This window comes from Mustelus asterias, unplaced genomic scaffold (genome assembly GCF_964213995.1).
Source record: "Mustelus asterias unplaced genomic scaffold, sMusAst1.hap1.1 HAP1_SCAFFOLD_936, whole genome shotgun sequence".
In the NCBI taxonomy this organism is placed as follows: domain Eukaryota; kingdom Metazoa; phylum Chordata; class Chondrichthyes; order Carcharhiniformes; family Triakidae; genus Mustelus; species Mustelus asterias.
This window is the reverse complement of record NW_027590882.1, coordinates 37175-64248: the sequence shown is the minus strand read 5'-3', so window position 1 is coordinate 64248 and position 27074 is coordinate 37175. Positions and strand designations below refer to the sequence as shown.

The following is a 27074-nucleotide window of genomic DNA, read 5'->3' as shown; positions in this document are numbered from 1 at the left end:
CAACCAAGTCTCTGTCACCGCAACTACATCCAAATTCTTCGTAAGCATTAAGGCCCTAAGTTCGTCTGTCTTACCTGCTACGCTCCTTGCTTTGAAGTAGAGGCACTCCAGACCTCCAGGCCCAGTGAGTTCATCCTCCCCCAGAGTGCTCTTCTTCTTTGCCAGCCTTGTCCTGGCCCCAAGCTCGTCCCCAGCCTCTACACTTGTAGACCTAATTTTTTGATCCCCACCCCCCTGCCATATTAGTTTAAACCCACCCGAACTGCACGAGCAAAACTCCCAGCCAGGATATTCGTGCCCTTCCAATTTAGTTGTGACCCATCCTTCTTGTACAGGTGCCATCCTCTCTTGAAAACTTCCCAATGATCCAGGAAAATGAAGCCCTCCCTCCTGGACCAGTCCTTTAGCCAAGCGTTCAATTGTATTAACTCCCTATTCCTAGCCTCACTGGCACGAGACATTGGGAGCAGCCCAGCTATTGCTACCCTGGAGGCCCTACCTTTTCGCCTATTTCCCAACTCCCTGAATTGCTCTCGTACGATCCCCCTGCTCTTCCTATCTACGTCATTTGCACCAATGTGTACAACGACATCCGTTTCTTTATCTTCCCCTTTTAATATGCCTCCTATCCGCTCGGAGACATCCAGTACCCCAACACCAGGTAGGCAGACTACCATCCTGGAGTCCCGTTCGCACCCACAGAATCGCCTATCCGTGCCTCGAACCGACGCATCCCCCACCACTATTGCTCTCCGAATTCCTCTCTTTCCTTTCCGGGCCACAGAACCTGATTCTGTGCCAGTGACCTGGTCACTGTGGCTTACCCCTGGAGAGTCATCCTCCTCCACACTATCCAAAGCAATATACTTGTTTTGGAGGGGGACAACCACAGGTGACCCCTCCATTAATTGCTCACTAAGAGCCAAGCCCTTCCTGCTATGAGAGACTTTAAAAAATAAATTGGCTCCAATTGGCGGGATCTGCCATGGGGAGCTGGTATCCTCATGATGGGCTCAGTGGCCTCCATTTGTGCTGCGCGACTACAAGAGCTCTCTGTCAACCAAACCAAATGCATGTCTTGCCATCGCGTTAACAAAGAAGCAGAAGACACCCTTCATTAAAGACTGCAAATTTATTCAATATTATAAGCGATGCATATGAAAAAATAACAAGGTGACAGATATGCACAAAGGTGTGATTAACGAACCAGAAGAGCATAAGACGGAGGAGTAGAAGTAGACCATTCGGCCCACAGGAGCTGCTTCGCCTTTCAATGAAATCATGGTTGGTTTGATATTATCCTCAACTCCACTTTACCACCTTAGCCCCATAACTCTCGCTTCCCCTGACTAACCGGATGGTCTTAAATGTGTACGAATGTCCCATCTGTAAAATAACTTGAGAGCAATAACCTGATTTTAGGCTAAGCTCATGGCGAGATGTTCAAAAACTCTTGTTCATCTTACTTGTGAAATGCCGTGTCATGATAAAGCTCTGCACGGCGGCAAGTGGTGGCTCGATTATCTCTAAGGGCCCAGATGCACAGGCTGGGGATTGGTGCCTCCGTGGCACTGGGAGGAAAATCTGGAGTCCAAGATTAAGTACGGGAGAGAGAATATCACCTTGGCAACAATCTAAAAGTTTGATGAAAATCCGATCAGACCCTTGCTGATTTAACGTATCTTACGCTCTTAAATTGCATGCATTAAAATACAATGTTTAAAATAACTACCAGAGTAAAACAACCAAAAGGAACATGTGAGGTGCCATTACCTAGATTGCCCTGTAAAGGGCTGCCATTGTCACTGTGGGCTGAGTGGCTGCTTTCTCCGGAATAGGATTCTACTATTCTAAGCAAAGAATATAAAAATCGAAGTTCTATACGTCCTAAAATTGAAAATGCTGTTTTCAAAAATGTCTCCGACACTAATGCAGGCAGACACCATGTCAATGCTAGCTCCACGCTGTTGCTGAAATGCATAATTGAAATGTTTATGTAGCATAAGCAGTAGAATTTTCGCAGAACCACGAATTTCAAATCAAAATAACAGTGGAAAAAAGTGACCGAAAAGAGGATCTTTTAAAGTTAAGTCGCCATTTAAAACAAGCGAGATTGAATTGCTTGAAGCGGAACTTCTGATCAGGAAGCCTCTGGATTTTGATACCCCAGTCAATGAGTTCACACCTGAATCCATTTCATCGTCCAATGCAGTTCTGTTTGGAATGGAAGGAGCAACAGTAGTAGCACATCAAAGAGTCAGCAAGCAAAGAACACCTTGTATCTTTAGGGTCTCCATTAACATTCTCCAATAATATTCTCAGAAGCCACTGCAATTGCACAAGAACCCCGACAGTGCAGAAGGATGCGATTTGGCCCATAGAGTCTGCACCGACTCTCCGAAAGAGCCACGCAGCTCAAGACCAAGGGATGGGCGGAAAAGGTTAGGCTAGTCAGTGACACCCATAATTAAACAAAAATCTGGAGAGGTTTAAGAAGTCAAGGCTGCGATTGGGAACGGGGGTTGGCGGGCGGGGGCGGGGGGGGGGCGGCGGGGGCGGGGGCGGGGGCGGGGGGGGGGGGCGGCGGGGGCGGGGGGGGGGGCGGTGGTGCGGTGGCAAGGGAGGGATGAAAAGCGATGAGGATGGGGCACTGGAGTAAGAGTTCGTTTGTCTAAATGCATCCAAGTTAATGCTCACTCCACGGGTTAGTTTCAGCGTCTGCCTTAACAGTGGCCTCGCGAGATCCCGTCAATGGTCATTGTTCATCACAGTTTGTCTTTCTTGGCACGCATTCAGGTGACCGACCTTACCTCAAAATAGCCACACCCTGGCCGTCATCATGACATTGAAGACAATGCTCTTGAAAAACAAAATTCTTAGCCCCATCACCGTCAAAGACAAAAAGTTCATCCTCAGTCGATCTGCCAAAATAAGAGAAACAAATGATAGATCTGGTTTAATGGATATATGATTTGGTATTGAAAAACAACTGTATACCTCTAATGTGATATTTTTTCCATTATCTAACAGCTTGACTTTCGTCCGTCTGTCCATCCCTGTCCGTCCGTCCGTCTGTCCATCTCTGTCAGTCCGTCCGTCCGACCGTCTGCTTGCCTGTCTATCTATCTTCATCTCTCTTTCACTCTGAGTTTCTCTCTCTCTCCCCGCCTCTCCTCCTCTCTCGCTATCCCGCTCGATTGATATATCTCTCTCCCTCACTCTGTGTGACAATCTATCTTTTTCCCCATCTCACTATATGTTTATCATTCAATCTCCGGGTCTGTATCCGTGCCTATTTGTCCACTTATCAATCCGTCTATTTGCAAGTATTTTACTTTGATAAATGTTGAATAAAGCACATACCGTTTTCCGTGTCACTTGATTCTGTCAAGGAATCACTTCGACCTGTAGGGCATTTAGGTTTATCTGGAAGGGCAAAAATGACATTTGACTTATTAAGTGAGCAAGTGACATTACTGTAACCATGTTTGTTCTCAATATCACTTTGAATAATGTTGTTGTCATAACCAAAAGCCACGAAGAAAGTAAGAATCAAACAGCACGATTGGACTTGTTCACTTGATTATTCACAACGGAGAAACATTGGTAGCTCTGCCATTTAGTTCGTCCCAATTCTGAGTTCAAAGAGTGCAGGGTAGATTCCCCATCAGGGATTAAAACCCAGGATCCAGAGCCGTTCCATCAGTGCAGTATTTCACTGTCTTCCGAAAACGTCGTGAAACCGAGGCCTGATTTCAGCTCTGCAGTGGATTAAATGATATCAGGGCATTTCTCCAGAGGAACGGGATTCTCCAGTACCCTCGTTAGTATTTAATACGTTCCTAAATTCGGTGATGTACCAGCAGTTACGGGTCCTGCACACTGCCCTGAATTATAATAGTTAGCTCTTATTATTTTTATTCATTTACGGAATGTGGACATCACTGGCAGGTCAGCATTTATTGCCAATCCCTAATTGCCCCCTTCAGAAGATGGTTGTGAGTCTCCTGCTTGAACCTCTGCAGTCTGTCAGGGGTACGTACACACACAGTGCTGTTAGGGAAGAAGTTCCACCATTTTGACTCTGCGACAGTGAAGGAACTGCCGAAACATTTCCAAGTCAGGATGCTGAGTGACATGGAGGGTAACGTCCAGATGATGGTGTTCCCAGGTATCTGCTGCCCTTGTCCTCCGAGATGATAACGGTCGTGAGTTTGGAAGATTCAGCGGAAGGAGACTTGGAGAGTTACTGCTGTGTATCTTGTGGATGGCACACACTGCTGCCATTGTGCTTCGGTGGTGGAAGAAGTGGATGTTTGTGAATAGAGTACTTAATGCTTGAGCCGCACAGTGGCACAGTGGTTAGTACTGCTGCACCGCCACCCCCCCCCCCCCAACGCCCCGCCACTCCCCTCCGCCCCCCCCCCCGCCACTCCCCCCCGCCCACAGTGTCAGGGACCTGTGTTCGATTCCCAGCTTGGGTGACTGTCTGTGCAGAGTCTGCACGTTTTCCTCGTGTCAGCGTGGGTTTGATCCGGGCGCTCCGGTTTCCTCCCACAGTCCGAAAGACGTGCTGATTAGATGCATTGGCCATGCTAAATTCTCCCTCAGTGTACCCGAACAGGCACAGAGTGTGGCGACTATGGGATTGTCACAATAAATTCATTGCAGTTTTAATGTAAGCCGACTTGTGACACTCATAAACACACTGTTAATCAAGCGGAGCTGCTTTGTCCTGGGTCGTGTCAAATGTCTGAGTGTTCTTGGAGCTGCATTCATCGAGGCAAGTGGCGAATACACTACCACAGTCATGATTATGTCTTGTGGATGGGGCAGAGAATTTGGGGGATGAGGAGATACGTTACTCACCACAGGATTCCCAATCTCCGACATTCTCTTGCAGCCACAGCACTTATATGGATAGTCCAGTTCAGTTTCTGAGCAACGTTAACCCTCAGGATGTTGATAGTGGGGGTTGACCTGATAGAAGTCTACAGGATTATGAGAGGCATGGACAGAGTGGATAGTTAGAAGCTTTTTCCCAGGGTGGAAGAGTCAATTACTCGGGGGCATAGGTTTAAGGTGCGAGGGGCGAGGTTTACAGGAGACGTACAAGGCAGAGTTTTTACACAGAAGGTGGTGCGTGCCTGGAACTCGCTGCCGGGTGAGGTAGTGGAAGGAGATACGATCGTGAGTTTTAAGGGACACCTGGACAAATACATGAATAAGATGGGAATAGAGCGATATGGTCCCCGGAAGGGAAAGGGGTTTTAGTTAAGTCGGGCAGCATAGTCGGTGCAGGCTTGGAGGGCCGAAGGGCCTGTTCCTGTGCTGTAATTTTCTTTGTTCTTTGTTCATTGTTTCAGTCATGGTAATGCCATTACATGTCAAGAGCCGGTTGTTAGCTTCTTTCCTGTTGGAGTTGGTCATTGCCTGGAACATGTGTGGCGCAAATGTTACTTGCAGCTTGTCAGTCAAAGCCTAGGTATTGTCCAGCTATTGGTGCATTTGTAATGCACTACTTCAAGATCTGAGGTGTCATGAATGGTGCTGAAAATTATTCAGTCATCAGCGAACATCCCAACTTCTGACCTTACAATGGATTGAAGGTGATTGATGAAGCAACTGAAGCTGGTTAGGCCTGAGACACTGAGGAACTCCTGCAGTGAAGTCCCCAGACTAGGATAATTGACAGTCAATCATTAGTCAGCTAACCTTTCAAAAAGACTACACTTTGAGTGACGATGACACCGAGAGTCCTTCGGTCGTTAAGAGGATGGATAATATTTAGTGCAAGTTCTTCCTGTCATAAAACATTCTCAGAGGAGGCAGTGGCGCAGTGGCATTGTCACTGGACTGGTAATCCAACGACCCAGAATGCTGACCTGGGGATGGCAGCTGCGAAATTTGAACATTTTTTTAAAAATTGGAATTAAAAGTTTCATGATGACCCTGAAACCATTGTCGATTATCGTTAAAACTCACTGGTTCACTAACTTCCTTTAGCGAACGAAATCTGCCGTCCTTACATGGTCTGGCCGGCAAGTGACTCTTAAATGTCCTCTGCTGAAGGGCAATTTAGGACGGGCAATAAATGTTGGCCAAGCCAACGACACCCACATCACGTGAACGAAAATAAAATAAACTTACCAATTTCAACTGTGGGCGGGATGTTTACTGAGTAATTTCGATTATCGTGAAATGCCTTGCACGTGATGTTTGGCGATTCCTCGGATTGGGTGAAAGAGAGAAAACCCGAGCTCCTGTAATTCCCGCTCTCCAATAGGACACTGGGTCTTGTCACATTGACCTCCTGGCCCGATCCCGTGTACAGGGAGAGCTTGATTGCGTTGGGCGAGAAGTCCGAGGCCAAGCATACTGCAGCTGTGTCGATGCCGGTGGGTCCCCGTGGCACTGGCGGGTAAAAGACGCTCAATTTTGGTTCTACCGGGCCTTTCGCCTCTGAAAGTTTAATAAATAAAGGGAAATAATCAGAATCCAACAGAGTGACCTCCTCCAACCTGCTGAGCCATTCGATTAGACCCGCATTTTTTCTATCTCTTAACCCTATGTGAGTTTCTCCATGAATTTACCGAATGCTGAGACTGGATAATTAGGGCTTTTTCGCTTGGCACAGAGAAGGCTGAGGAGTGACGCCTCTTTCTCTCTCTCTCTCTCACACACACACACACACACTCACACACTCACATGCAAACGCACACATGCCCAGGCATATAAGCAGATAGACGGACATGCATAGACACATATGCACACAAACACACACACACATACACACACACACGCGCGCACACATATACATACACACACACACGGGTGAACATAGAAACATAGAACAGTACAGCACAGCACAGGCCCTTCGGCCCACGATGTTGTGCCGAGCTTTATCTGAAACCAAGATCAAGCTATCCCACTCCCTATCATCCTGGTGTGCTCCATCTGCCTATCCAATAACCGCTTAAATGTTCCTAAAGTGTCTGACTCCACTATCACTGCAGGCAGTCCATTCCACACCCCAACTACTCTCTGCGTAAAGAACCTACCTCTGATATCCTTCCTATATCTCCCACCACGAACCCTATAGTTATGCCCCCTTGTAATAGCTCCATCCACCCGAGGAAATAGTCTTTGAACGTTCACTCTATCTATCCCCTTCATCATTTTATAAACCTCTATTAAGTCTCCCCTCAGCCTCCTCCGCTCCAGAGAGAACAGCCCTAGCTCCCTCAACCTTTCCTCATAAGACCTACCCTCCAAACCAGGCAGCATCCTGATAAATCTCCTCTGCACTCTTTCCAGCGCTTCCACATCCTTCTTATAGTGAGGTGACCAGAACTGCACAAACGTGGTCTCACCAAGGTCCTGTACAGTTGCAGCATAACCCCACGGCTCTTAAACTCCACACACTATAGGCCTTCTTCACAGCTCTATCCACTTGAGTGGCAACCTTTAGAGATCTGTGGATATGGACCCCAAGATCTCTCTGTTCCTCCACAGTCTTCAGAACCGTACCTTTGACCCCGTAATCCACATTTAAATTAGTCCTACCAAAATGAATCACCTCACATTTATCAGGTGAGATCCTAAATGAATATTTCTCATCAGCCTTTACTGTTGAGAAAAGCATGGTTGTTAGGGAACTTGGGGAAATAAATAGTGATGTCTTAAGGAGTGTACATATAACAGAGAAAGAGGTGCTGGAAGTCTTAAAGCGCATTGAGGTAGATAAATCCCCGGGAACTAATGAAGTGTATCCCAGGATATTGTGGGAGGCGAGGGAGGAATTTGCGGGTTCCCGAGCAGAGATATTTAAATCATTGTTAGTCATAGGTGAGGTGCCTGAAGATTGGAGGGTGGCAAATGTTGTGCCTTTGTTTAAAAAGGGCTGCAGGGAAAAGCCTGGGAACTACAGGCCAGTGAGTCTCACATCTGTGGTGGGTAAGTTGTTGGAACGTATTTTGAGAGACAGGATCTACAGGCATTTAGAAATGCAAGGACTGATTCGGGACAGTCAGCATGGCCTTGTGAGTTTGAGTTTTTGAAGGGATAGCCAAGAAGGCAGTTGATGTTGTCTACATGGAAGTTGGCAAGGCCTTTGACAAGTTTCCTCATGGTAGGTTGATTGTAAGGTTAAATCTCACAGGATCCAGCGTGAGGAAGCCAAATGGATACAAAATTGGCTTGATCACAGAAGCCAGAGGGTGGTTGTAGACGTTGTTTTTCAAACTGGAGGCCTGTGACCAGCGGAGTGCCTCAGGGATCAGTGTTGGGTCCAATGTTATTTGTCATCTATATTAATGATTTGGATGAAAATATAGGAGGCATGGTTGGTAAGTTTGCAGGTGACACCAAGTTTTGTGGCATAGTGGACAGTGTGGAAGGTTAGTTCGGTTTGCAATGGGATCTTGATCAATTGGGCCAGTGGGCTGACGAGTGGCAGACAGAGTTTAATTTAGACAAATGCGAGGTGAGGCATTTTGGTAGATTGAACCAGGGCAGGACTCACTCAGTTAATGGTAGGGCGTTGGGGAGACATACAGAACTTAGAGATCTAGGGGTGCACGTTCATAGCTCCTTGAAAGTGGCGTCACAGGTGGACAGATTGGTGAAGACGGCATTCAGCATGCTTGGTTTCAATGGATATCGGAGTTGGGACGTCTTGTTGAAGTTGTACAAGACATTGTTGAGGCCACACTTTGAATACTGTGTACAGTTCTGATCACCCTATTATAGAAATGATATGATTAAACTAGAAAGAGTGCAGAAAAGATTTTCCAGGATGCTACTGGGACTTGATGGTTTGAGTTATAAAGAGAGGCTGGATAGACTGGGACTTTTTTCTCTGAGGGGGCTGAGAGGTGATCTCATAGAGGTCTATAAAATAATGAGGGGCATAGATCAGTCAGATAGTCAAAGGTAGGGGAGTCTGCAACTAGAGGGCATAGGTTTAAGGTGAGAGGGAGAGATACAAAAGTGTCCACAGGGGCATTTCTTTCACACAGAGGGTGGTGAGTGTCCGGAACAAGCTGCCAGAGGTAGTAGTAGAGGCAGGTACAATTTTGTCTTTTAAAAAGCATTTGGACAGTTACATGGGTACGATGGGTTTAGAGGGATTTGGGCCAAATGCAGGCAATTGGGGCTAGCTTAGGGTTTATGAAAAAGGCGCCATGAAAAAGTTGGGCCAAAGGGCCTGTTTCCAAGTTGTAAACCTCTATGATTCCATGACGCTATGACACACACATGCATCTGGAAGCATGCATACCCCGCCCCCCCCCCCCCCCCACACACACACAGACACACACTGAGACATTGAGAGACACACACACCCAGCACCACACACAAACACAGAGAGGCTGGATTTGGGGACCAAATAAAATATTTCCAATCTTGCTGATGAGCACAACTAATGGTGAGGAGGATACAAGGAGGACTTGAAGGGAATTGGGACAGGCTGAGTCAATGGGCAAGAACATGGCAGATGGAATAAAACTGAATATGTGTGAAGTTATCCATTCTGGCAGAAAGAAAAGACATCAGAAAGGCAGAGTATTTCCTAAACAGTGCGAGATTGGACAGGGTTGTTGCCAGAGAGAGCTGGATGTCCTTGTTCATGGGTCAGTAAAAATTAGCATGTAGGCACAGCAAGACATGTGGAAGGCAAATGCTACATATTTGTGGAATCAAATAGGAGCGCGAGAGAGCGTGTGTGTGTGTGTGTGTGTGTGTGTGTGTGTGTGTACCATGATCTGTTTGAAAGTTGGAGCATTATTTTTGGGCCAAATGGCCTACTCCTGCTCTTATGTTCCTTTGAGACTGAAATACTTTTGCACGCCGCAGACACACACAGGCAAGCATGGACGTACAGGCACACAGGCGTACACACACCCACACACACACATACAAACACACACACGCACAGATCGAGAGACAATCAGACGGAGGTATTGAGAGACAGCCATGCCCAGAAACAAACACAGTGACTGGAACACACCCAGAAACTTGATGTGGGGACCAAATAAAATAGGTAAAACCTTGCTGATGGCACAGACATAATGGAGAGGAGGATTTAATGGGGGCTTCAAGGACATTTGGACAGGCTGAGTGAATGCGCAAAGACATGGCAGATGGAATAAAAAGTAACTAAGTATGAAGTTATCCACTCTGGTTGGGGGGATAAAAAACAGAAATACAGAATATGTCCCACATGGTGCAAGGTTGAAAAGAGTTGACTTCCAGAGAGACCTGTTCACTGAAAGCTAGCATTCAGGTACAGCAAACAATGAGGAAGGCAAATGCTACGTTTCTGTGTCACAAAATATTAATGTGAGTGTGCGTGTAGCTTTGTGTGTGTTTGTGTGCATCTGTGTGAGTGTTTCTGTGTGTGCTTTTGTATGGGTGGGTGCGTGTGTGCACGTCTGTGAACGTGTGTGAATGTGCCATGATCAGTTTGAATGTTCGATCAGTATTGATGGGCCAAATGGCCTATACCTGCTCCTATGTTGATTCGAGATTTGAATACATACACACGCCGCAGACACTCACACAGACAGGTATGGACATACAGACGTACAAACACACTCACACATAAACACACACACACACACGCACGCGCACACGCACGCACGCACAAATACGCACGCACATATATATCTATACAGAATGATATGCAGTGTAGTCGTGTTTATTAAGACAATGTGATGAAATGTGATAGAATGCTGAATATGCAAATGACACAATAAACAGCATTGTAAGCAGCGTAGCTGGAAGCATCAAATTGCAAAGAAATATTAATATTTTGTGAATGGATAAAACTAATGGATGTTTTCAGTGTAGGGAAATGTAAGTTAACGCACCTTAGAATTAAAACTCAATGAACCATGTTGTTTATAATTGTCCATATGCTAAGACTAAGCATTGATCAACGAATGTCTTTATTCAAATTCTTTAGACAGGTGAAGAAGACAGAATACATAAACACTGAGAGACCGAAAAATATATTCGGAGCTTAATATTCATGTTTGAATGTGAAGATCTGAGATCAGGACTGAAATAAAGAAGAGTCCGCAATCAGAACCGGCAACATTTTTGTTCTGGTTTTCATAAAATTAAAAATCAGCATTTCAAAATTCCTTGAACAGAGCAGGAGGAGAAGAAATTTTACTCTGTCAGTTGTATGTATGTTTAGAGTACGCGATTAACAGTGTAGATGATGTTTAACTCTAAAACGCTGGAATTTAGTTAAGGAGTGACTTAATCATTTCTAAACGGAGAGGGTTGATAAACAGGAACATTTACTACTGGTTGGGGAGTCCAAGATTCAAGCAAATTGGATTTTAGACGATGTTTAATGTTTAAGACTTTCAGGAGCGAAATCAGGAAACATTTTTCAACTTAATACCTCACTTTCCTCCATTAAGACATTTCCTAAATCCAATCCTTTTTTGACGAAATCTAATATTGTGTGCAGTTTTGATCTTTCGAAGAAAAAATACACTTGCAATAGAAAGAGTGCAGAAAAGGTACACCAGACTGATTCTTAGGATGGCAGGATTGTCGTTTTAGGAGAGGCGACTGCATCTGTATTCACTTGGAGTTTAGAACATGAGAGGCGATGTCATTGAAATATACAGAATTCTAGCAGGGATGAGCAGACTGGATGCAGGGATGTTGTTTCCTTTGGCGGGGTGGGGTCCAGAAAAAGGGAGCAAAGTTTCAGTGTTCAGGGTTGGACATTTAACTCTGAGATGAGGAAAAGTTTTCTTGACTCAGAGGCTGGTAAAACTATAATTCTCTACCACAGAAGTTTGTGGATGCGAAATCAGTGAATCTATTTTTAAAGGATATATATTTCTATACACTAAAGGTGTCACGAATTATGAGGAGAGGGCTCGTATGGTGTTGAGTTACAGGGTCAGCCACGGTCGTGTCGAATGGCAGAGCAGGGTCTAAGTGTCGAATGGCCTACTCGTGCTCCTATTTTCTACCTTTCTCGATATTATATATGTCCATGAAGCAAAGTGCTGGGTGGGAGCGCTGAATATTAATTCTTTCATAAAGCTCACAAGACGAAATTAATCACAGTGATATCTGACTCTGTAACAAGCTTTTGATTGAAACTATCACTAAACATTCTTCATGCAACATTATGGGATGGTTGAAGCGAAATGGCAATGACATTCGATTAGCCCCGGGCTAATTTCTCTGAAGAAATGGGTTCAATTCCCACCCCAGCACTCGGAGTAGTTTCAAATAAATTGATCTAAGTGTAGCCTCAAGTAAAAACTACGGGAACTATCGACGATTGCCGTAAAAAAGCATTGCCGTTCAATGGTTGGCATCTTATCTTTGCAGGAAAAAGCTTTGAATAAGATCTCGGACAAAGGGCTAATTCAGAGTTCATGCTTTTTGGGGTAATATATTCGCATGGATAGAGGATTGGCCAATCGATAGGATACAGAGAGTTGGGATAAGAGGAGCATTTTCAGGATGACAATCTGTTACAAGTGGAGTGCCTCAGCGATCAATGCTCGGGCCACAATTATTTACAATATACATAATGACTTGGAGGAGGGAAGTGAATTTACTATTGCCAAGTTTGCGAATGAAAACAGGACTTCTGCCATGGGTTTTAAATGCCCATTTAGATCAACAATGTCCTTTGGAGAAGGAAATATGTCGTCCAGTGGTTTGGATCCAAGAAGCAATGTCGTGGAATCTGAAATTGCCCAGAGGGCAATTCGGATTTGATTTGATTTGATTTGATTTAATGCCCACATCCAAGAAGTAAAACTAAAATTGTGATTTTTTTAGTCCAATATGACATTACTAAGGACTGGAGCGACAAAGACTGGACATTGCAATTTTTGGACGAGCTGAGCTGGATATTCCGCTGCGCAAATTCATTATACCAGTGCAATGTCCCCAATTGCCTTCCCACATGATGCTGGCTCCCTGTCTATCACACAGCAGATAATGAGATTAAGTAAGCTTATCCTTACTGGTCACATATTTCACTGCTGAGTGTGGGTGTCTCACTGTAGTGATTAGTAAATATGCAGGAATAATTTCCAAGGCAGAAACTTCGCATTGCAGCAGCTGAATCATATTTACCTCACAGAGGAGAGAAGAAAGACATTTAATTTGCATTATTTCAGGAGCGTTGTATGCAAATTTCACTGAAAGTCAAGCCAAGGATGGACACATGTTTTTCGTATGAGGTTAAGTGTCACTGACTTGCAAAGATTACAGGACGATATGGGCGAGCTGGTCAGACAGGTAGAGCAGTGCCAAACGGAATTTAAACCTGAAAAGTGAGAGGTGATGCATTTTGCGAGGGGTAACAAGGCAAGGGAATACACAATGAACTGCAGGACGCGAGAACGTGCAGAGAACCAGAGGGACCTTGGCATGCAAGTCCAAAGATTATTTATGCCGTAGCATACAAGGCTGAAAAATGCGATTGGAATAGATAGGGTTATAATGGCTGGAGCAGGCACAATGGGCCGCAGGGCCTCTTCCTGTTCTGTAAAACTCAATGACGATGATTCTACTGTCCCTGAAGCAAGAGCGATGGGCTTAATGGTCTCCTCCATCGTTGTTGGAGTCTCATAATCTGCTGTTTGTAACTTCTAACACAGAGTTGTCAGAGGACATTTTAATTTTTCACTCCCCCCTACCCACTTCTCGCCTCCTGCCCCTCCCAATCAACTCAAGAGCTGCTATTACAGGATAAAGATTCTTTACAGGTGCATTAGAATCGGACATTACTTTCTTAAACTATAACCAGACACAAAATGCAGAGAATAGTTTCACTTACTGGGTTCTACAGTGAGTTCGGTTCCACTGCCAAAGGTAAGCTTTCTGGTTGCAGGGTTTGCACAGTGATTCCAGATGGTACAAAATCGACATAACCCACATGAATAGCAATGTAAGGATTGTTTTTCATGCTAAGGTTTTTGAGATTCGATTTGCTTCCACAGCTGGTTCATTATTACGTCCAGAAATAAATGCAAAATAATATCCGAGGAAGGATGTTCTGGCTAAAGAGGGAGTGCAGCGAAGGTTCACCGGACAGATTCTGGAGTTGCGGGACTGACATATGAGGGGAGATTGAGTAGGTTAGGATTTTATTGTCTGGGGTTCAGAAGAAGGGAGGCAGGAGGAGAAGATCTCATTAAAACCCATAATGCAGGATTCGACACGATAAATGCAGGATGGCGGCAGGGTCCAGAACCGGGGTTCATAATCAAAGAATATGGGACTGATATGAGGAGAATTTATTTTTCAACAACAAAATGAAAAGCCTGTGTAATTCACAATTACAAAGGTTTAAACAGAACAATGGTGCTTATTCGTCTCCCCTCTTTCTTTTTGATCAACTCTCTGGGTGGAATCTTCCTATCCCGTCCACAGTACACAAATCTGCTTCTCAGTTCAATACCATATTACTGAGGCGTGCAGTCCCAACTCCTGTCCCATGTACCTCTAATGACTGGGTAGGCTGAGCTAGATCAAAACTGACTCAAAACTGTGCAATCTCTTCGCCTGCATGCCACATATTATATTGGCACTCTGCCCAACTCGACTAGACTACTTACAACAGAAAACTAGATCACAGAGGAGATGTGGAGTGAAAGAATAGAAACACACTGACTTCACACTCACTTGGTACAACTGTCACCTGGGTGCCGTTGCCGAACGTTAGCTTTTCGTAGCACAGTAACAATTGCTCAGACAGAAACCTTCTATTGAGATAACTGTTTCAGATTTCAGGCAGTTCACGGCAAAGACAAAGCTGGAACAGTCACTGATTCGCTGCAGGAGACAGATATTGCATATCTTCCCCCTCCCCACCATCACAGGCTAAATGGGCCGAATAGCCTCCTTGGATTCTCTAAGATTCTATCAACGTGAAGAATTTCTGAGCCAAGGCAGCCACTGGTCAAATATAGCCACCCACGTCCTCCCCCTGCAAGAAGTATATTTTGCCTCTGAAACTTTGTTAGGTAACATAGGAACAAGGTTCTGCCTGCACTGCCAATCTCTGAATTGGCTTAACAGAAATTTGCAACATGGCTTTGCCAGTGACGCCTCAAAACCTGGCAGAAAAGAAATACAATTCAACGGATAGTCTTTAATTTGTTAGCTAAGCTTTCTCTCCTTACAGATGCTGCCTGATCTGCTGTGGTTTTTCCCAGCATTATCTGTTCTTATTGTCATAATACTGTTATATTTCGAAGAGGTAAACAGACATGTTGAGTCTGAAAGATGCGTTTATGTTTACTTGAATCAACAGTTACTCGAGCTCATTTTCCAAAAGAGAGATATTTTTTGTCCATTCGTGGGACATGGGCACCTTTGGCTGGCCAGAGTTTATTATCGATTCCCAATTGCCCTTGAGTGTCAATCAAATTGCACATGTTGGCCAGATCTAATAAGAATGGCAGATTTCTTTCTCTAAAGGACATTACTCAACGAGATGGGTTTTTCCAACAGTGGTTTGCATCGTCAACAGTAGATTCTTAATTCCAGATTATTGAATTCAAATTCCACCATCTGCCGTGGAGGGATTTGAATGCAGGGTCCCCAGAACACTAGTTGATTTCCTGGATTAATAATCTAGCGATAACGCCACTAGGCTATCGTCTACCCCCAGTTTCACCACCTCACAATACTGCAAGGTCACCCAATGAAACTAATATGCCAGGTGGTTGGGAAATTATGTAAGGAGTCAGAGAAGGAGGGAACAAGGATAAAATCAAGAGGTGGAAAAGGGAATACGAAAAATGATATACAGAGAAACCAAGGACAAAATTCAAAAACGAGACAATTAATGTTAAAAAGACAAGCTGAAAGGCTCTGTGCCTTAATGCGCGGAGCATTGGCAATAGAGTGGATGAACTAATCTTGCAGATAGATATAAATGGGCATGCTATAATTGGAATTATGGAGACACGGCTGCAGGGTTCCCAAGAATGGGAACTGAATGTCCCAGGGTATTCAGTATTTAGGAAGGACAGGCATAAAGGAAAAGGTGGTGGAGCGGCACTGCTGGTTAAAGAGGAAATTAACAAACTGGTGAGAACCGATATTAGCTCTGATAATGTGGAGTCTATATGGGTAGAGTTGAGAGATACCAAGGGGCAGAAAACATCAGTGGGTGTCATATACAGACCGCGAAACTGCAGTGGTGATGTTGGAAATGGCATTAAACACGAAATTAGAAATACATGTGATCAAGGGTGATTTTAATCCGCACGTTGATTGAGTAAATCAAATTAGCCACAATGCTGTAGAGAAGGATTTCCTGGACCGGATACGGGATAGTTTCCCTGACCAATATGTGAAGGAACCAACGAGGGAGCAGGTCACCTTAGACTGGGTACTGTGTCGTGAGAAGGTAATAATTGCCAATCGAGCTGTGCAAGACCCCTTGGGGATGAGTGAACAAAACATGAGAGAATTTTTTATCAAGGTGGAGAGTGAAGTAGTTGACTCGGAGACTACTGTGCTGAATCTTAATCAAGGAGACTATGAAGATATGAGGCGTGATTTGGCCTTCATAGATTAGGGAGACTTACTTAAAGGGATGACAATGGATCTCATAGAGACTTATAAAATTCGAACAGGACAAGGCATAGTAGATGAAGAGAGGATATTCCCGATGGTGCGGGAGTCCAGAACCAGGGGTCTGAGGATTCCGGGTAGACCATTTAGGACGGAGGTGAGGAGACATTTCTTAACCCAAAGAGTGGTGAGCCTGTGAAATTTATTACCACAGGAAGTAGTTGTTGCCAAAAGATTGAATGTATTCAAGAAGCGGCTGGATATAGCACTTGAAGCGAATGGGATCAAAGGTTAATGGGGAGAAAGCAGGATTAGGCTATTGAGTGGATGATCAACCATGATCATAATAAATGGCAGATCATGCTTGAAAGGCCAAACGCCCCTTCCTGCTCCCATTTTCAATGTTCCTATGTTTCCTTCCCGAGAGGAAATTAATGAACCAGATGGGTTTTTCCGACAATCGACAATGGTTTTCCTGGTCACCAGTAGATTCTTAATTCCAGATTATTGAATTCAAATTCCACTATCTGCCATGACGGGATTCGAACCCAGGTCCCTCACATATTCGCTGAGTTTCGGAGTTAATAATTTTGCGGTAATACGAGCAGGACATCGCTTCCCTCCAGTTACATAACTTCACCAGGATGCAAGGTCACCCAGTGAGTCGCACATCCATGTCTGTCACATTGCTGAGGCCCAGAGATTGGTCTGCCACCTGCGGCATGTCTAACTAAGCATTGAGATCTGAGCTCGCTATCCATCTATCGAGGGTAATGACTAGGGAATGACAAGGGTAAGATTAGGGCCAGTCAAGGACAGTAATGGGAAGTTGTGCGTGGAGCCTGAAGAGATAGGAGAGGCGCTAAATGAATATTTTTCGTCAGTATTCACGCAGGAAAAAGACAATGTTGTCGAGGAGAATACTGAGATACAGGCTATTGGACTAGACGGGATTGAGGTTAATAAGGAGGAGGCGTTAGCAATTCTGGGCAGTGTGAAAATAGATAAGTCCCCTGGGCCGGATAGGATTTATCCCAGGATTCTCTGGGAGGCTAGGGAGGAGATTGCAGAGCCTTTGGCTTTGACCTTTATGTCGTCATTGACTACAGGAATAGTGTCAGAAGACTGGAGGATAGCAAATGTTGTCCCCTTGTTCAAGAATATAGAACATAGAACATTACAGTGCAGTACAGGCCCTTCGGCCCTCGATGTTGCGCCGACCAGTGGTACCAATCTAAAGCCCCTCTAATCTACACTATTCCAATATCATCCATATGTTTATCCACTTGAACGCTCTCAACGTTGACGAGTCCACCACTGCTGCAGGCAGGGCATTCCACGCCCTTACTACTCTCTGAGTAAAGAACCTACCTCTAACATCTGTCCTATATCTCTCACCCCTCAATTTAAAGCTATGTCCCCTCGTGCTAGCCAACACCATCCGAAGAAAAAGGCTCTCACTATCCACCCTATCTAATCCTCTGATCATCTTGCATGCCTCTATTAAGTCACCTCTTAACCTTCTTCTCTCTAACGAAAACAACCTCAAGCCCCTCAGCCTTTCCTCATACGATTTTCCCACCATACCAGGCAACATCCTGGTAAATCTCCTCTGCACCCTTTCCAACACTTCCACATCTTTCCTATAATATGGCGACCAGAACTGTACGCAATACTCCAAATGCGGCCGCACCAGAGTTTTGTACAGTTGCAGCATGAGCTCCTGGCTCAGAAACTCAATCCCTCCACCAATAAAAGCTAACACACCATACGCCTTCTTAACAACCCTATCAACCTGGGTGCCAACTTTCAGGGATCTATGCACATGGACACCCAGATCCCTCTGTTCATCCACACTACCAAGTATCTTACCATTAGCCCAGTACTCTGTATTCCTGTTACTCCTTCCAAAGTGAATCACCTCACACCTTTCCGCATTAAACTCCATTTGCCACCTCTCAGCCCAGCTCTGCAGCTTATCTATATCCCTCTGTCACCTGTCACTTCCCTCCGCACTGTCTACAACTCCACCGACTTTAGTGTCATCCGCAAATTTACTAATCCATCCTTCCACGCCCTCATCCAAGTCATTAATAAAAATGACAAACAGCAGTGGCCCCAAAACAGATCCTTGCGGTACACCACTAGTAACTGAACTCCAGGATGAATATTTCCCATCAACCACCACCCTCTGTTTTCTTACAGCTAGCCAATTCCTGATCCAAACCACTCAATCACCCTCAATCCCATGTGTCCGTATTTTCTGCAAAAGCTTACTACGGGGAACCTTATCAAACGCTTTGCTGAAATCCATATACACCACAACAAGAAGGGGAGTAGAGGCAACCCTGGTAATTATAGACCAGTGAGCCTTACTTCTGTTGTGGGCAAAGTTTTGGAAAGGATTATAAGAGATAGGATTTATAATAATCTAGAAAGGAATAATTTGATTAGGGATAGTCAACACGGTTTTATGAAGGGTAGGTCGTGCCTCACAAACCTTGCTGAGTTCTTTGAGAAGGTGACCAAAGAGGTGGATGAGGGTTAAGCAATTGATGTGGTGTATATGGATTTCAGTAAAGCGTTTGATAAGTTTCCCCACGGTAAGCTATTGCAGAAGATACGGAGGCATGGGATTGAGGGTGATTTAGCAGTTTGGATCAGGAATTGGCGAGTTGTAAGAAGACAGAGGGTGGTCGTTGATGGGAAATGTTTATCCTGGAGTTCAGTTACTAGTGGTGTACCGCAAGGATCTGTTTTGGGGCCACTGCTGTTTGTCATTTTTATAAATGACCTGGATGAGGGCGAAGAAGGATGGGTTAGTAAATTTGCGGATGACACTAAAGTCAGTGGAGTTGTGGACAGTGCAGAAGGTTGTTGCAGGTTACAGAGGGACATAGATAAGCTGCAGTGCTGGGCTGAGAGGTGGCAAATGGAGGTCAATGCGGAAAAGTGTGAGGTGATTCACTTTGGAAGGAGTAACAGGAATACAGAGTACTGGGCTAATGGTAAATACTTGGTAGTGTGGATGAGCAGAGAAATCTCGGTGTCCATGTGCATAGATCCCTGAAAGTTGGCACCCAGGTTGATAGGGTTGTTAAGGAGGTGTACAGAGTGTTCGCTTTTATTGATAGAGGGATTGAGTTTCGTAGCCAGGAGGTCATGTTGCAGCTGTACAAAACTCTGGTGCGTCCGCACTTGGAGTATTGCGTACAGTTCTGGTCGCCGCATTGTAGGAGGGATGTGGAAGCATTGGAAAGGGTGCAGAGGAGATTTACTAGGATGTTGCCTGGTATGGTAGGAAGGTCTTATGAGGAAAGGCTGAGGGACTTGAGGTTGTATTCGTTAGAGAGAAGAAGGTTAAGAGGTGACTTAATAGAGGCATACAAAATGATCAGAGGATTAGATAGGGTGGATAGTGAGAGCCTTTTTCCTCGGATGGTGATAGCTAGCACGAGGGCACATAGCTTTAAATTGAGGGGTGATAGATTTAGGACAGATGTCAGAGGTAGGTTCTTCACTCAGAGATTAGTGAGGGCATGGAATGCTCTGCCTGCAGCAGTAGTGGACTCGCCAACATTAAGGGCATTTAAATGGTCATTGGATAAACATATGGATGATTTTGGAATAGTGGAGGATAGATGGGCTTTAGATTGGTTTCACTGGTCGGCGCAACATCGAAGGCCGAAGGGCCTGTACTGCGATGTAATGTTCCATGTTCTATCTTTCTGAAGTTCATTTTACGGACAGAATGCCTTCACTTGTATTTCATGTAATACGTTGTATCGTTGCCCTGGTTGCTATTTGTCAGACACAATATAGCGAAAAGATAATCGACATGAAACAGAATGAGAGTAACTTCCAATCGTACTCACTTGGCACAACTGTCAACTGGGTGCCGCAGCTTCACAGTATAGTCATAATGTATAGTATAAAGGGCACAGACATAGACCTTCCATTGGAGTGAAGTTGCAGATGTCCTTTAGTAATGATGAAGCATACTCATTAATTCGGAGGCAGGGGAATATACAAAGTTCACAAGAGGGTGAGCCCTTGAGAACCTTTAAGGAAAGGTCAATTACTTATGTTCCAACCAGATCCAAACTGACGTTTTCAAATGTCTTATTGGGTCGCAAAGTGAATTTGTTGCCTCTGCCAAAGACAAGTTACAAAGTTCTGGTGCCAGCACATCTGTACACAATGGGACAAAAAACTAAACCCAACCACATGAGCAGAAGAATGATTTATTTATATTATATGTCTCCTAAGTTTGAGTTTGAATTCAATTTCAGATTTTGCTGACTTCAATAGCCAGGGCAGGTTATATCCAGCGAAAAATATAAATGTCTCCCCCCTCACTTCCCACCCATTTGAACGTAATAGGTCAATAAATTATTTACTTGCATCGTGCAAAAAGGAACTTTGAGGGAAAGAATGGTCAGAAACTTAATGCACTTGCTAACTTCAAGTAGCCATTGGCCACCACACTCCCCACAATCTCTGTACAGAATGGAAATGTTTTGTAGGCAGGAATGGAATGATACACACAACACATGGACGAGTGCAGCAGGTTCAAGAAGGCAGCTCACCACTGCCTTCCACATTGAGGGACAGGCTATGTAAGTGCTGGCCTAGCCAGCAATGCCCATTTCCGACGCAACAAAAAAACGAGGTAACTTCAGTTACTCATACTCTAACCAGGTCCAAACTGAAAATTTAAAACCACTTATTGGATTGCGCAGTGAATTTGTTTCCTCTGCCAAAGATAAGATTCAAAGTTCTGGTGCTAGTACATGTGTACATAATGCGGCAAAAAGTACAAACACCTGAGCAGAAATATAAGATTCATTTATATTTTATTTATCCTGAGTTTGAGTTTTGAGTTCAATTTCAGATTCTGCTGACTTCAATAGTCAGGGCAGGTTATATCCTGAAATAAATATGTTCGCCCCATCCACCAATTTACATTTAATTCCCACTCCTTGCCTGTTAGCTCCATATGTCATATATTTCTATCCACTTTACAATCTCAGCAAATATGGTTCAGATTTTCTGTAAATGCTGGGTGAGACCATTGCACTTTGTGAGGATGCATGCGAGGTTCCACAGTGAGTTTTGTTCAAGTACCAAGGATCGGCCTTTCAGATGTGGGGATGATACAATCATAGAGTCAGAGATTCATAGAGGTTTACAGCATGGAAACAGGCCCTTCGGCCTAACTTGTCTATGAAGCCTTTTTTTAAACCCCTAAGCTAATCCCAATTGCCTGCATTTGGCCCATATTCCTCTGTACCCATCTTACCAATATAACTGTCTAAATGCTTTCTAAAAGACAAAATTGTACCCGCCTCTACTACTACCTCTGGCAGCTTGTTCCAGACATTCACCACCCTCTGCGTGACATAATTGCCGCTCTGGACACATTTGTATCTCGCCCCTCTCACCATAAACCTATGCCCTCTAGTTTTAGACGTCCCTACCTTTGGGGAAAGAAACTGACTATCGAGCTGATCTATACCCCTCATTATTTTATTAACCGCTAAAGATCACACCTCAATCTTCTACACTCCAGATAAAAAAGTCCCAGTCTATCCAGCCTCAAACCATCAAGTCCCGGTCGCATCCTAGTAAATCTTTTCTGCACTCTTTCTAGTTTAATAATATACTTTCTATAATCGGGTGACCAGAATTGTACACAGTATTCCAAATGTGACCTTACCAATGTCTTGTACAACTTCAACAAAACGTCCCAACTCCTGTAATCAATGTTCTGGCCAATCATGGAAGATGCTACACAAATCCGTAACTCCCGTGCTGACAGTATTGCAAGAGGTTGTTTTTGACCTGCTTGACCTGGTGATTTGACCATCGATTGGGATTCAAATTGTAATGCCAGGTGATCTCCAAAGCAAAAATAGAACTATTCCTCTCCCTGAAATCCATCCCCATTTAACCCTTTTGCTTTATTTGCTGTACTCTATTTCAAAAAGTACAAGACATAGCTAGCAGTTTAACTTTCCTTCCATGCAGTTTCAATTAACTTCTGTATATTCCCTGGCCCTGTTAGTCCTCCCAAAATACATCAGCTTACACTTTTTAGAGTTAAATTTCAATTTTCCACTGCTCTGCCCATTTGACCAGTCCTTCAATATCGACCTGTAATGTAAGGCTTTCCTCCTCGCTATTTACCACACCACCAATTTGTGTATCATCTACGAATTTGCTGATTATATCCTCTGGATCTCTATCGTTCTAATTAATTATCTAATGATACATAAATCCATCTAACAGCTTGTTTTTAATTTTAAGCGTTACTTTCCCTCTTTGTCACCATTCGCCAGACATGGATTCTGCAGAAATATCCATCGAAGGGTAAAGAGAAATCACCTGGCACTTATTTGGCACAACATTCAGTTGTTTCCCGTAGCCAAAGACGAGTTTATAAGTACCGTCATAGTAATGAGCACCGTGACTAGTTACCAGCAGAAAGCTACCAGTGCATCAGCTCATTCAGATTCCATCCAGTGTACACAGCAAGGACACTGGCATATTCACTGATGTCAGTGGGAGCCTCAACAACTGCCATGATGTGCGAATGGTAAACCTTAAAAATTATCTATCGCCAAGAGATGAACAATACATCTGATAACATTCTACAAAGCTAAGCACATCCAAGGCCAAATTTAAAGCCAAGTTGCCTCTCCGCACCGAGTGGTGCATTTAGGCAGAATTCTTCTGCCTTCAGTGATAGCTATTGCTGCAACACGTCGCTCGGCTTTTGCGAAGGGTTTAGAGCTTGAGAGAGCCATACTACACATCAAGCGTGGCTGAGCAGGAGTCTCCCTCTCACTCCCAATCTTTGGCAGCGTTGCTTTCTCACCTTTCTTGTTCATCAAGTCCAAGGGTAGGGACTCGGACCCGGCGTTTCTAGCTCAGAGGTAGGGATTCTAGCCCATTGCACCACAAGACCTCCCCAAGTTATGAATGGCCATTATATTGCATCTCCTCCCTTTAAGCGTGTACTGATTTTTTTTTAAAACACGACTTGGTGATATGTTTGGAACTGTAAATATTGATTGTCATCCTAATGTAAGCAGATCATGATGGAAGATAGTTGAGGACTTACTGGGCTCCACAGTGAGTTTGGTCCCTTTGCCAAAGACAAGCTTCTCAGTTCGGTAGTAACAGCTACAACAAAATATCGACCCAGCCATATGAACACAGGGCTAGCTCACATTCAGTTTGTATCATGTCACTTCTTTTAATTAGCTTCTCTCCTGAACCAAATATAACCGTTCCCTCCCTCTCCCTCACACTTAGCTCCCACTGTTTTTTTGACTATATCAGGGAACAATATTTGGATAATGAATTGACTGTGTTTCACAATTTCCATCTTCACCGGTACTTCTCCCTGAACACCCAGGAGACACAAATCCTGGGAAAAAAGTTTGACATCAACACATACGAACATGCAAAGTGGGAGTCGGAGTAAGGCACTGGCCACTCTAGCCTAACCGCTATTCAGTAAGATCATGACTGATCTGATTGTAACCTCACCCCCACATTCCTGCCTACTCCCGATCACCGTTTATCCCTTGTTAATCAAGAATCTATCTAGCTGTGTTTAAAATAATCAAAGGCCCTGTTCCCCTTGATGTTTGAAGAAGAGAGATGACGAGACTCACTACTCTTTAAGAGAGAAAAAAGTCTCCTCATATCTGTCTTTAAAGGAGTGACCCTTTAATTTGAACTATAACACCTGGTTCAAAACATCAACCTGTTGTTGATAATCGTTGACCAACATTTCACTTTGAAGCCTTATTTCAAGCATGCATTCGTGTCAGCAGTTTAACAAAGACCGGAGACCATAGGACGACGGGGCAGAAGGATGCCATTTGGCCCATCGGTCATTCAATGAGATCATGAATTAGCTGATGTGATAATTCTGAATACCTCTTTCCCGTTGTATCCTCGTAACCCTCGATTGCCCTGTGGGTTAAAAATCTGAACATTCAACCTGTACAGCTCTCTGCGGTAAATGATTCCACAGATTCACTGCTGGCTTGAAAGAAGAAAATCTTCATCATATAAATGGGCAACCTCATACTTTGGGATTATGACCTCTGGTCCTACAAGAGGTAATAACGTCTCAGCATCTAACCTTGTCATGTCCCCTGAGAATCCAATAAGTCTCAATAAGGTCACATCGCATGCTTCTAAACTCCACTAAGTAGAGGCCCAACATACTCAAACTCTCCGAAAAAACATATCCATACCTGGGATCAAAGTAGTGGCCTTCCCTGAACTGCCTCCAATGCCAGTATAGGTTTCCTAATGTAAGGGGACAGTGTTCCAGATGTGGTCTAAATCGTACCTTGTATAGTTTTAGCAAGATTATTAGTTTTAACAAAGACAAGCTTGAAAATGAAATATATGTAGATAATTACTCAAATCAGTGGGCATTTGACTCAACCTGCTAAATGGGCATTTTCTATCCTATTAGTAACCCAATTTCAGTTCGATGTCACATCACTGATGCCTAATGTTTCAACTGGTGTTGATGACACGGCTTAATGAACAGTGAGCTGACCTCGATACTCGGTGCCTAATAGCTTAATTGATTGGTGCAATGGCTTCTCCTTCATTCCAAGCACTGCCTTGGCTCTTTACCGGCCTTTCACCCGACACCATTCAGCAGAAATCTGTATCTAATGGGAGGAAATGAAGGTGGACTCGCACTTACTTGGCACAACCTGCAGTCGGGTGCCGCTGCCGAATATCAGTTTTTCATTATCAGCAATATACACACAGTGACTATTGCCCAAGCAGAAAGCTTCCACTGGGGCAGGCCACAGAGACTTCAGCTATTTCAGAACCCTGGGGAGTACATGCTCTTAGCATAATTTTATGACCGATCTGCCCTCAAAACAGGTGCGACCGATTAAATAGCAAATTAGAAAGAGACAATTCTGGATAAACTGTGTACGTCTGGCAGCACGTGTCGAGAGAGAAACAAAGCTAATAATCCTGCTATCCCGGAATCAGTCTGGCATTAGGAAATATTGTTTTCTTTTTTTAAAAAAAGTTGGATCACTATTCTTTGAAGTATTGTGGTATCAATAGTTGGTACGTGTGAGATACTTAGTTGTGTGAGGAACTTCTTTATGTGCAAGTGGAAAAGGACACATTCCTTCATCATTGTATAATTCATCAGGTTCGTTTGTCACAATGGCAAATTTTCTCCCCACTTTTGCAATGAGGCCAAAAACTTCTGAGTGCAAACTGAATCTTCTCAAATTCATAGATCATAGAATCCCTACAGTGTAGAAGGAGGCCATTCGGCCCATCGAGTCTGCACCGACAACAATCCCACCCCAGGACCTATTCCCACAAATTTACCCCACTAATCCCTCTAACCTACACATTCCCTGACACTAATGGGCAATTCAGCATGACCAATAAACATAGCCCGCACATCTTTGGACTGTGAGAGGAACCAGAGAATCTGGCGGAAACCCACGCAGACACGGGGAGAACGTGCAACCTCCACACAGACAGTAACCCAAGCCTGGATTCGAACCTGGATTGCTGGAGCTGTGAGGCAGCAGTGCTAACCACTGTGCCACCGTGACACCCGTAATTGATGCCAATAGATTCTACTCACTTGGCTCCACGCTCAATTTGGTTCCACCACCGCATATTAATGGTCTGTAAGAAGCACGAGCGTACACTGCGATTACTCTCCATGTCAGAACCTAAAGACATGGAGCATGCATGCCAAAATTCAAAAAGGGCTTTAGTCATTGCTCAGGGCAGTTAAGCAGGTCTCGCTACAGAATACTATTTCCTGCAGTTTGTTTGGATCAAAAGTTAGTCAGAAACCTTTACAATCTTCCAAGTCATCCATCTCTTAATTTCCCAGGAAAATAAGTCAGAGCGTGACTGGCTGGGAGTTCTCAATGTACACATCCAAGCGAGGTAACACGTGCAGAGAATTCCCTGGCTCACTTTCGAACGGAATTTTCAAATCCATACAAAAATGCTGCTTTTGGGATTTCGTTCAGAATTGGAACTAAAGGAAATCTACACCATTGAGCCCCAACCCACCCCCTCCCCCCAATCCCAACTCACCCCACCTTTATAAGTGTAACTCAGAACTGTGATTTTGATGCCAGAAGGCTGCATAGATGATTGCAGTCCTAATTCTGGGTTCCATTGAAATAGGTAACACAAACATGACTTTGCATTTCAGACAGGTTCCCTACCACTAGAATTCATACACAATAATGGATTCATTTGCACACTGAAGTGATATTTGAAATATTCTTTATTCATAGTCTGAGGCAAAGATTCATAAAGTCAGAGAAGTCCACTGCACAGAAAACGCCCTTGGGCCTATCATGTCTCCGCCGGTCAAAGACAAACCAAATAACTATTCTAATCCCATTTTCCAGCACTTGGCCCATTGCCGTGTATGATATGACATCACA

At 44.2% G+C, this 27074-nt stretch overlaps 1 protein-coding gene across 1 annotated transcript; it reads right to left on the bottom strand.

Annotated features, from left to right (window-relative positions):
• Positions 1-1122: 1122 nt before the first annotated feature.
• On the bottom strand, positions 1123-26491 carry LOC144487630 (uncharacterized). The gene is made up of 9 exons (XM_078205709.1): positions 26473-26491; positions 26249-26339; positions 23711-23772; positions 20667-20775; positions 14683-14774; positions 6151-6462; positions 3364-3426; positions 2811-2921; positions 1123-2214 (listed from the first exon to the last, which is right to left on the bottom strand). Exons 1-8 carry the CDS (start codon positions 26489-26491, stop codon positions 2812-2814), a joined length of 858 nt encoding a protein of 285 aa, XP_078061835.1. The 3' UTR covers positions 1123-2214; position 2811.
• Positions 26492-27074: the final 583 nt, after the last annotated feature.

Excerpts from the sequence above, each read along its gene's own strand:
- LOC144487630 (XM_078205709.1), bottom strand. Across the intron at positions 6,463-14,682 it reads CCAGGTGACAGTTGTACCAA|AGGCGAAAGGCCCGGTAGAA; the intron begins GTGAGTGTGAAG and ends TTAAACTTTCAG. Across the intron at positions 2,922-3,363 it reads ATCAAGTGACACGGAAAACG|ATCGACTGAGGATGAACTTT; the intron begins GTATGTGCTTTA and ends TTATTTTGGCAG.